At 45.2% G+C, this 11,829-nt stretch overlaps 1 protein-coding gene across 1 annotated transcript; it reads right to left on the reverse strand.

The window, feature by feature from the left end:
- Positions 1–9,522: 9,522 nt before the first annotated feature.
- Positions 9,523–11,072, reverse strand: LOC133920402 (putative transcription factor bHLH086). The gene is made up of 4 exons (XM_062365024.1): positions 10,415–11,072; positions 10,212–10,328; positions 9,990–10,121; positions 9,523–9,880 (listed from the first exon to the last, which is right to left on the reverse strand). Exons 1-4 carry the CDS (start codon positions 10,898–10,900, stop codon positions 9,764–9,766), a joined length of 852 nt encoding a protein of 283 aa, XP_062221008.1. The 5' UTR covers positions 10,901–11,072; the 3' UTR covers positions 9,523–9,763.
- Positions 11,073–11,829: the final 757 nt, after the last annotated feature.

The raw sequence follows: 11,829 nt of genomic DNA on the forward strand, positions 1-11,829 counted from the left end.
AAATTGATTTTATTTTTGAATTTAAGTATAGGTATACCATACAACCAAGAGGAATGTGTATAGATAGTCTTGAAGGTATCTAAGTGCTCAAAGTAACCTTTTTAACCTAAAGATGAGAGACACAAATCACTCTACGAACATCGTTTTTTCAAAATTGCTCTGTGTACCCGGAAGTTTCGGGTGCAACTCAGATGTTCCGGGTACCCAAAACCTCCGAGTGGAGCTCCAGGCATGAGTGTTCAGTTTGATGTTTTAAGCCAACCCGGTTCAGGTTGACTCGAAAGTTCCGGGTTGCCGGAACCTCCGGATTGGGTTCCGGCAGGGGGTCCTCGGGTTTCTTTCTAGTATGGACCTGGAAGTTATGGGTTGGTTCGGAACTTCTGGATTCTGTGTTGTGTCTGGACCCTCTAGGTTAGCTTCCGAGCGGGGATCCTCTGGTGCTAAGTCTCGAACCAACCCGAAAGTTCCGGATTGAACCTGAAAGTTCTAGGTTAATACAAAAAAACTGCATAACGGCTAGTTTTTTTGGGGGAGGGAAGGGTTTAAATACTCATTCACCCCCTCCCTCTTTTGCTGCTGAAGAACCATGAGACAAAAGCCTTTAAAGCCATTCAATAGCTCTACCCACTCCTTTAAGGCATCAATTCGTGCAAGGATTTGAGAGTTGCATGTGAGACTAAGAGATTGAGTGCTAGTGAGCCACATTCAATTCTTTGAGCACTTGAGTTAATCGTCAAGCCGATTGAGCCGTATTTGTTACTCTTGGAGGTTCATCCTCCTAGATGGCTAGGTGTCACCCGGTGAACACCTAAGATTGTAGAGTGCTATGAGATATTTGTGAAGGTCATCCTTGCCTCCGTCAGAGAAGAGGATAATCGAGTAAGCACAAGCTCGATCTTCATGATCGCTTGGTGATGATAAGGGTTTAAAGAGGCCCGACTCTTTGTGAGTACCTCAATGGAGACGTAGAATCTTTGCATCCGAACTTTGGGAAACAAATTTATGTCTGGTTTTCATTCTTGTGTTCATTCTTGTTCTAGTTGACTTTTAGTTGATTTGCTCGATCTACATGTTTGTGAGTTTGTGGATGCATGTGTTCAGTTAAAAAACATCTACACATCATTTGGAACCTGTGGTAATACTTAGAATCATCTAAACTTGCTTAGGTGTTCTTGTTTTTCAATTTTGTGTTCTAGCCGGAATATCCAGGTTGAGCTCGGAACTTTTGGAAACCAAAAGTTCCGGATTGAACCCAAAATATCCAGATTTGTTAATCCGCTGTGAAGTTTTTTATTTTATAGGAACACCTATTTACCCCATCTAGACGATATCTCGTACATTCAACCACATACCACTTAAAATGGGGAAGGCTAGCCATTACGCGCAAGGAACACGAGCCGACCAGCGGTAGCATGGTACCATGATTTTCATTTTTCAATATTTGCAAAAGTACATATCCATTTTAAAATATTGCACATCTAGCCTATCGTTATCCATAGAAAGACGACAGCAAGCTATCACCCTTTCAATACCGCCCTTCCAACAGATGACACCTTAAAAAAATATCACCCTTGCAATAGACAACAGCTTAAAATTAAAAAAAACAATACATTTCATTGCTCTCAAAATTTAAAACACTATTAAAATAGTCATGAATTATTCTAAAAAAGTATGTTGTAGATAATAATATAATCTATCTCTCCAAAAAGTTCAACTCAAACCAATACTTTACAATAAAAAACAAAAAAGACATATTTGTTAGACAACCATATTTTTGTCTGAATTGTTTAAGCCAGATCATAGTATCCTCTACATTATTTATGTTTTTAATATTGGCAATGATAGCTAGATATGTAATATTTTGAAATAAACATGTATTTTTGTAAATATTGGAAAAATATATATTCATGGTACCACAACTCTACGAGGGTGTTGTCGGGCCTGCTCCTGAACTCACGCAGCTTCTCGTGTACATGGCCCCAGAGCAGCTCCGCGCCGGTGGCAGCGAACTAGTGAAGTCGGCATCGAAGGTCGACGGCGTGGCCCAGATGCTGCACGGGAGCCATCCTCAGTACGCGCTCACCCTGGGCCGCCTCCGTGTCGTCGCAGACAAGCAGGCAGGCAAGCTCGCTGGCTTCACCAACTCCCCACGAGGCCAGTGCGCGTGCAGCCTAGTGGCAAGGCTCTCAGTTTTCGACCGCTCTACCTACTCCCCCATCGTGGGCCAAAGCCATCGGAGCTGGAGCCATCCCTCAGCCTCCCCCTCCGCGAGTCCGGTCCCGACGAGTTGCCCAAGATCCCGGGAGAGGGAAGAAGTGGAGGAAGAAAAGGATAAAGACCAGCATGTGGGACATGTTATAATTTTTTCTAATATAATGGCTAGCTGCCACACCTCCTCTAGGCTGGTGTGGTGCCAACCGGACAAAACCGCGGTGCAAACAACGGGAGGAAAGATAACCGGTTTTGTTTGTATGAGTAGGTACCATAAATGGTATTGTAATTGAGGGTTAAAAATTGGACTATCGAAGAGGTCCTATAAATGGGGAAAAAATCAATTTTGTCTTTCTTAACTATTGTCTAAGTCCGTTTTTCTCCTCTCAGTTGTAAAACCAGATATTTTACCTTCGTTAACTATTCAGATCAGTGCAATTTATCCCGTTAATTGGTTTTGATGGTGGTTTAGTTCTATATGGCGACAACTCGGCCTATCCTGTTGGCAGCATTTCGCTGATGTGGCACGTGGACGCACATATGGCACGTTGACGCGGCTGTTGATGCAGATTAAGAGTTGCTAACTGGGTTCGATTGAAAGATTTAATCCTAGCTGTTGACTTCGGATCAGACGGTAGGGCTTACCTTCTCCTCTCTCCAGCTTGGGATGACATCTAGGACAGCTGGGCATGGCGGCACGGCCACGAGAGCTTGCTGGAGTTGGGTTGCAGTGGTCGAATGGCGATGACGAGTGGCAAAGCAGTGTCGTCAGGCGATGGTGAACCCATTGGGGGTACACGTCGGTGTCGGGGCGGCTTGGAGTGGCTCGGCGACAGCCCGGTGCGGTGCATACTCACTGGAGAGAGGCGAAGACGGTGCGGTATGACTCAAAACATGACGATGAGTGGAAGAAAATCGTCCTGGGGTGATGACGACTTCGTTTAGGGGGACGTGTTGGCATTGAAGAGCAATGAACAAACCGATTGGGTCGTCGCTTGCCGCTGGCAAACTTCGCATGTGTGCACTGCCGCTGATCCCCGCTGGCCTCCCTTCTCCGCTATGGCTCCCGTCCCCTCTCTGCACATCTCCTCCTGGCACCGGTGAGACCCGGCGAGTTTGTCGCCATCGAACCCCTCGCCCCGACCAGCGCCATCCTCTCCCCGGCGTGCCCCTCCCCGTCGGCTCCCCTGCCACGTCAATGAAATAGCTGCCACATTATCAAAATCGTTGTTGCAAACCATTCTATGGGGTTATGTGACGGTATTGTAGTTCGGATGGTTAAATAAATGGTTTTAAAGTTTAAGGGTTATCCGGATACTAGAAATAATTTATAGGAGTAATTTAGACTTCTTCCCTTATAATATTTCAGATGTGAGATGCAATTGTTTAGTGCATTTTATTTCTTTGCTGCGAGCCTGTGATTCAAATCTGCTGAAATGGACAGAATATATGAGAACGAGACCGGCCTACTTATGGACTGATATTCACTTTTTTAATAGCTCCTGTTATTTCTGAAACATCTATTATCTTAATATTTAAGGAGAAAAAGAAGCTATCATATTCGCTCTTAAGGTCACAAATCTATTATATTAATATTTAAGGAGAAAAAAAAAGTCACCATATTCGCTCTTCTGGTTACTAAATTATTATGTTAATTGAAAAAAAGAAAAGATCTAAGATCACTCGTTGTTATTAACATCTAACAGTTTAGATTAAACTAAAGAGTTTATATCAAATACAATTAAATAGCTATATTCTGAATTAACAATTATAAAAAATTAGCAGTTCGATTTCCATATGATTTAGGAAGCAAAATATCTAAATAAAGAATCCAAATAAAATAAAATAAATAATAATTAAAATTAGGGTTACAATAAAAAAGAATAATTCATATTAAATATAGTCTTAGAAAACATCAAATGTCTAAATAAAGAGTCCATATAAAATATAATTAATTAAATATTATCGTGATAAAATATTACAACTAAGTTAGTCACGATATTAGTGTATGCTAACTTGCTAGTTCTCTTGATCAACACTACCATCTCTGCAATATCCCTTGTTTTCCCACCTTCACTAAGACCTCCTTTGAAACGCAAGATTTTTTTCTCAAATTCTATATTTTTTCTATAAAAATAAACTGATTTTTATAAAATTTCTGTACGGTTCCTATAAAATTTCTGTATTCCAAAGAGCTCTAAGCCTTTCAGTGTCATAGTCAAAAGAGGTTGGTGAGCACTGAGTAGGCGGCTGAGCTCATAAATACCACTCGTGTTTCCATCTAAAAATGGGAGGGGCATATGCCCACAGGCGCCAAGCTCTTGCAAGAAAGAAACAGCGATTTGACGGAGCGATCACCGAGGGGGGTCGAGTGGGGAGGAAGGGGGTGTGCCGGCATCCTGCTGTCACAGACGGTCCATCTCCTTAAAAGAGTCACCACTCACGATGCCGAAAATACGGGATGAGCGAGACAAACCCCGAGAGAACACGTCAGGGCAAAGATGAGCACTCAGTACCAACATTTAGTTTTAGCGACCTAAGATGAAAATTAGTAAACAAAGGGATGAGAGGAAAGTTACTGGAGCGCTTGCAATGAGTGCCCCACGACGTGGCTTTCCAGCCGGCATCCGATATCTCAAGGACATCAAGGGCCAGTGGTGCTTTGATCCTGGTGACCTTATAGAGGCGGGGCGAGGTCAAACTCAACAAAGGAAGGTGAACCGGACATGACGCCCCGATTCCAACGTCCCGACCTCCATTCACTTTCAGGGCAACGTATCCTGTGAAATCGGTGCGCTGCTATATCCCTACATCCGTTCGCCAGGGCTGTTTTGATTAAAATCCAACGATACATCAACTTTCGTTGTTTCTCCGTTATTTCTTGCCTGTGCGCACGCCCGAGCCTCACGCCGTCAACATCAAACAGAGCAGCGCCGCCAACCAACCCTGTCATGTGCGCCAAATGGAGACCCGGGCCCGAGCTGGTCGACGACAATTGGCGCATAGCTAGCCGGTGAAGATTGGCGCACGGCTGACGAACGATGACTGGAACGCGTCTAGCAGCCTTGGAGCACAGCAGCAAGGCGGCGATTGGTAGGCGGCCTTGGAGCACAGCGACAAGGCGGCTAGCAGCCCGAAGTAGGAAATCCTATAGCAACAACGCCTGGTGGTGCTGGTGATCGGACAGCAGCAAGGAGGGTATTTGTTTCTACCTATCCAAATTTCTAATCTAGTGAATTATTAAAGGTAATTCTAATTTAGGATATATCCTAATTCAGTGACAATTTCTATGTATCCAATATTTCAAAAAAGGTATTTGCACGTATCCAATTCCGTGGTTGCCGTTTTAAGTCACTTATCGTGTGCCTAAATGTACAGTGATGGAATCAGTTGAGTCCTTGTCAATGCATCTAATGAATGAGAATGGATTAAGTACACTTGAAAAAAAAGGAAGCATTCCTCTTTCCGTAAGTGTTATGCTTTTTCATATGTTGTTTGATTTAGTGATTTATGCTTTTGAGAGTAAGGTTTTTGGTATCGGATAAGATAGGAGCTTTCACCTCTATGTTCATGATTATCTCGTGGACGGTGATCTTATCTAAAACTTAGCTTGTAGTCATCTTGCTCATGTCGTGGTTGTCGTAGATGATGGAGACAATTAGATTGTACTTTGAAAGAAGAGTTTGGAGTATTTTTCTCACCACTTGAGCATCTTTAATTTTTATCAAACCTAGCCTATTGATCTCATTAACAAGAATATTCATACGTGAGTACATGTTATTGGTATTTTTATGGGCAAGTTGTTTGATGCTATTAAATTTAGTTACAAGAAAATGCTATTTCTCATTACGCACATCATTTGTACCTTCATGTATTTCAATGAGACTAGTCTAAATATCATGTGTATTGTTGAGAGAATATATTCTATTGAATGTATCAACATATAAAGATGACAAAAGGATACTCTTCGCTAAGGCATCACATTATTTCTCCGCTTTGGTGATGCGTTCTTTCATCCCCTCTTCGGTGACTCTCTAAACATCTAGACATTTTGCTTGCAAATAACATGTTATTAGAATTTTACATCGGGGAAAATTAATGCCGTCAAAGTGTGACGCACTACCAATATTCATCCCTAACCTCGGACGTCACAACTCTAAGCGGTTAAGCCCAATTGAAGAGCACGAGGCTCTGATACCAATTGAAGGGAATCGAGAACGTCGAGAACGTCCTAAGAGAAGGGTGAATTAGGACACTTAAAACTATTGGCTCTAAAACTTTCACAAGATAAATATATCTTAATTTCTATCTAAATGTGATATAGGCTTATCTAGTGTGTCTACTTCTACCGCTTATAAGGATTGTAAGGTAAATTGTAAGTATGTAAATGCGGAAACGTAAATAAGGTAGAGAGACAAATTCGGCACGAGGGATTTTTATCCCATGGTATCGGTGTCATATAAGCCACCCCTAGTCCACGTTGGAGCTCTTGGATGAACAATTTATCCTCTTGGATGGCTTGGATATTTTCTTAGGTACATAAGGGTTTCTCTGGACTCCAGCACCTTCAAATGAATGAGTTGAGCGGTATTTATAGCCTCAACCCCGTGGACTAGCCGTTATCCCAATGCTCACATATTCTGTGAACATCGGATGATCCGGTGTTAACGGAGGTACAAGCACCGGACCATCTGGTATGTACATTCTCAGAAACCAGCCATTGGAACTCCACTCAGAGTTCTTCTGAAGACCGGATTATACGGTGTAATCTTTAATCCATCACCGTATCATCTGGTGCCTTATAATCCATTTTCTCTAAAAATACCAAGCTTCTATTAAATAGTCCAATGATAACTCATTTAAGTCACCGGACAATCTGGTCAGTTCAACTCAGATTTTCTCCAGAAAAATAGTCCTTCTGTTAAATAGTCCGGTGTATGCGTCCTTCAGATCACCGGACAATCCGGTACATGTAACTTCAAATTTCTCTGAAAAATGACATTTCTGTTAAATGCTCCGGTGAAATCTCCGGTGTACATCACTTTATCATCGGTCTATCCAGTGAGTAGATCTTCGATCTTCTATGCTTGAATTCTTCTCTGCAAGAATTAGTCCGGTGTACATCTCTTCTGATCGCCGGACCTTCCGGTGAGTGCAATCCACGCTGACTCCTTCTGACAGAATTGCTCCGGTGTGTACACTCTTTATCACCAGATCATCAGGTGAGGCAAAATGTCTCTGGACATAATGCTCCGGTGAGTGCAATTTTTTCAGTGCCGGACCTTTCGGTGAGAACAATTTCTCTGGGACTTTTTCTAATTCAATCAAACTTTGTCCCAGCTACGGTGGTTTCTTGATGTATTGCATCCATGACACCTACTAAGATATATTCTTGATAAACATGTTAGCCCCATTAATCATGTTGTCATTAATCAACAAAATCACAATCGTGGTCTAATAGGACCATTTTCGCTACAACGTTGACATCGAATTGCGTGAGCTTGCTGCTCTTTGCAACCATATAGTTGCCGAAGTCGGGGAACGGGGAGGAGAAGCCATGGCGAGGGCTTTTGGTGGGGTCAAAGTTGGGGGCGTGAAAGGGGACGTGTTGTTGTTGTCCCTCGCGAGGCCCCGCAAGGCTAGATGAGGTGGAGCTCATGGCGAGTGGTCTGGCACTCCTAGAAGTGCTCCGCCGCCGTCTCCCGCACTGCCATTGACGGCTCTCGCATCAGCCGCTGCCTCCCCATGCAGCGGATGAACCGTGCTATGCCACTGATGAACCGCGCCACACCACAAAGGTTTGTGAGCCACCAGAGCGGCCCGACGCTGGCCCCGACACTGGCAGGGGAGGTTGGGGAGGGGAGGAGCAGCGAGGACGGGAACGATGGGTCCCCAAGTGGTGTGGGGGTGGCGAGGAGGGGATTTCCATTTGGATTGAGTGCTCATGAGAGAGAAGGGAGAGGGAGAGGAGATGTGAGGAGATAGTAGCAGCTGAGAGGGATGGTTGTTAGGATTAGAAGGTCTTCTGTACTACAGATGATTTTTATTTATAAATCATCTGTAGCATCCATGCGTACCATAGACGTATATTTGTAAAAATTTGTCTGTAATATATCATAGATATATTTTTATTCAAAAATCATCAATAACTTCAGCTCTATCTTAGATGGTTTCATATAAAAATTATCTATGTTATGTAGCATACCAAGACGACATGTCTCTAACACAGACACTTCTTATTAAGAAATGTCTATGACTTGATTCTTAGTGTGACTGGTTCGTAAAAAATTGTCTCTGATCTGCGATCTATATTCTACCTTTCTATGGTAGTGTATGTGCATAGAAAAGATGAAGAGATCCCATGGTGAAAGCAACATATTGTTCAGGGCCATGATTTTTGACATGGAGATGCTCGCGAAGGAATTGTTTAGGATGACCATATCGAGGTCCCGCTAAGATCTAGGAAGCGGAGGGCGCTAATGTGTGAGGACTGGAACCAACAACTCCCTACCCCCACAACCCCCTTACTTATTATGTAACATGACAAGAGGTACATAGGCATTGGAACACGGTATGCTTGAATAGAAATATCAAATGAGAACAAATGTGTCTGGAAATACAATGCATCGTTATAACATGTGAACTTGTTATGGTCAAGCCGCGACTCATAAAAGTTAGTCATACAAAGCTGTAAAATCCACAGCCTCGGTACCTAGAGAAGCTGTTCTTGTCAAGTCAGAATAATACTGCAATGGCAGATCCAACTAATGCGTTTGGCACAGGAATTTCAATTATAAGTCGTTTTAGATTTGTATATAAGAATTAAAAAAGTACTAGAATAGCCTTAGTGCCCTACAATTATTACACATTGGAAAAAATGACTCACAGGGGCAGAGAAGAAAAAAATGGGGACAAGTGCTATAACGACATACACGTACAGAAGAGTGGCTGTCTAAAACAAGCAAGATTTGGAATCGGAGGAAGTATGAGAGAAGTCTTAAGACTTTTAGTTGCGACATGGCGGAGGTGGTCACAATTACCTCTCATTGTCATCCTTACAAGTGATATACACAGCTAGTTCTTCCCTATTTGCATACTTGGCCGACCTATGCAAACGATTTTGGCCATGTACGTGAGTCGTGAACGTCACCCAGCAACAGCAAGTAAAAAAGAATGAAATGATGGGATATGGCCATCTCCACGAAGATGTTTTCTTTTCTTTCTCTATCCAGCAGTGTGACTCGTTGCTACATAACAGTTCTTGTTCTGAAGAACCTAACGAGTAGGAAAAGGGCAGTACACAGGAACAGAATGACAAGGATAAGGATTAACAAAATGTTAAGCCTCTGTTGTAAGTACATGCAGTGTGCTACATGTTTCCCCTAAAAAGAGGTACATGGTGCTAATGATCAGTTGGAAAAAAGAGAACAAGAAGCTACTGGTAGTCCGCATGTATACGCCTCCTTATTATCTTCGAACGAGGTGGTTCGATTTTAACTCCTATCATATCAGCATGCGTTTGATGCCGAGCTAAGTGCTCTCTTCTAGCTAGCTAGTTCAATTCCCCCCTCTGCGACGACGACAAGATGGCGTCGAGCGCCTCCCTCACTTGGGCGATCTCCGGCGTCTTGCCCTCCTGCGCCGGCCAGAACTCGTCCGTTGCAAGAACCTGCAATTCGTTAATCACACAGTTAGTGTCGGAGCACATGCATGCACATAATTAACCAAACCTGGGCCCGCTAAATTACTCAGTTAGCATGCATGAAAACATGTATTACCTTGACCTGCAACTGGAGGAACTTGACGTAGCTGATGGCCTTCTCGAGCATGGTGACCAGGTCGACCTTTGTGCCGTTGGGCACGAGCTCCTGCAGGGTCCGCAGCCGCTCACTGATCCGCTCCCGCCGATTCTGCAGGAAGAACAGCTCAGACCACCGGAGCAATGCAAAGAATCGGAGCGTTTTGATGGAGGAAACTTCAACTTTGGCCACTAAAGTTACCTTGGCCGCGAGGCTCTGCGGGTCCTTGGTCAGCATGGCGGGCGCCGACTTGGCCTTGCCCGTCTTCCTGCCCGCGCCGCATAGCATCTTGTTGCTTACGACCTGCGGCTCGGCACTCTGCATGCGCACGTGCAATCGTAAGGAATCCTTCGATGAAAAACTACCAATTTGCATGTAGAATTATTTTTGCTGTTGGCACCTACCACGTAGGTCCGCTTCTGAGGGACGCGCGCTGGCGTCACGCGGTCAGGCGAGGCGGCCGATGACGCGCTGGGGAACAGCAGCCCGAACGGCCGCCCCGCGCCACCACCTGGTGCTGCCCTCTCCGTCAGGGTGAAGCATCCCGTGGTGGCGTCGAAGCCCACAGACGTTGCCGGTGCCGCAGCGGCGCCGTAGCTCTGGTCGATAGCGTCGATCCACGCGTCGCACTCCTCATCCTCCGCGGCAGGTGTGGCCCGGCTGTCGAACGCGAGCACGGACGCCCCCACGCCCGCCCAGACGTTCCCGCTGTCCGGTATGTTGGCCGCGCTGACCCCGGCCGGCTCGGTGCTAGGGTAGAAGCCCCCGAACAACGCCGCCGCGTCGTCGGCCTCCAGCAGCGCGTCGTGGCCGTACCCGAGCGCGTCGAAGGCCGCCGCCTCGGCGCCATCGAAGCCGCCGTACGCCTCGTGCTCCCGCACCAACGCCATGCTGATCACGATCACCCTCAGCTCGCCGCTACGCGAACCTATCTAATCGGCAGGACACGGCCGAAAAGTTGTCAAACCAAACGAAGTTCCTAGCTATGTTTGTGCCGTAGTACTCTGTACTACGATCGAGCTGTGTACTCCTACGCGCCAACAGACGGCTCGTGTGGTGGCGTTTTCTGATGCAGTGTGCTTCAGTTCGCGCCACGGGGGCGCCACTTATATAAGCGACTCGTGACGCCATGCACATGGGGGCAAGGCGGATTTGCACAGGTGCAGCTAGGTGCATTAAATGCGCGAGGTAGCTAGGTGATCGAGCTGCCGATCCTTTGCCGAAGCCGTGTCCCCGCCCAGGGCGGAGCGAGAGTAGTTGGGCGGGGGAGGCAGAGAGCAGAAGCCGCGCCGGAGCCGCCGGGGGCGCCCACGTCTCAAGATTCCCGACGCCTCTCCCGTCTCACGTGGCCGCTTGCACACGCCGCTTTGCCTTCCCAAGGCGGGCATGTAAATGGCTTTCGGTTGTTGCCAATGCCGGAGTGACTTCCACTAATAGGTTAGATTGAGAAACCATTTGGTTGGTCGTATAGAGACATGATGTGTGGAAAAATCACCAGCAAAAGAAGTGTTAATACAATATTAATTATTCCATAATACATTGTAATAGCTCTTAATGTACCTAATCATGCCTTAATCCATTTTGAAATATATTAATAGCTCACCAGAGAAGACCGAATCGGGTGTTTCCCTCAGCCTGGCCTAAAGGGAATTTTTACATCTGCTGAGCCAAACTATTGGCTTCTTGTAGGCAACCAAACACACATCACATACAAAATTTTGTATCCATTAGGTCTAGTTGGTTGGTTAGTTAGCAAACAATCAGACTCTTATTTTCCCAGAGTACTATTCGTGAGGTCATGTCCAATTCTTTAGGGTTA

This window comes from Phragmites australis, chromosome 6 (genome assembly GCF_958298935.1).
Source record: "Phragmites australis chromosome 6, lpPhrAust1.1, whole genome shotgun sequence".
NCBI lineage: Eukaryota > Viridiplantae > Streptophyta > Magnoliopsida > Poales > Poaceae > Phragmites > Phragmites australis.

Excerpts from the sequence above, each read along its gene's own strand:
- LOC133920402 (XM_062365024.1), bottom strand. The coding sequence starts at position 10,900 with ATGGCGTTGGTGCGGGAGCACGAGGCGTACGGCGGCTTCGATGGCGCC. Across the intron at positions 10,329-10,414 it reads CTCAGAAGCGGACCTACGTG|AGTGCCGAGCCGCAGGTCGT; the intron begins GTAGGTGCCAAC and ends GTGCGCATGCAG. Across the intron at positions 10,122-10,211 it reads CGCAGAGCCTCGCGGCCAAG|AATCGGCGGGAGCGGATCAG; the intron begins GTAACTTTAGTG and ends TTCTTCCTGCAG.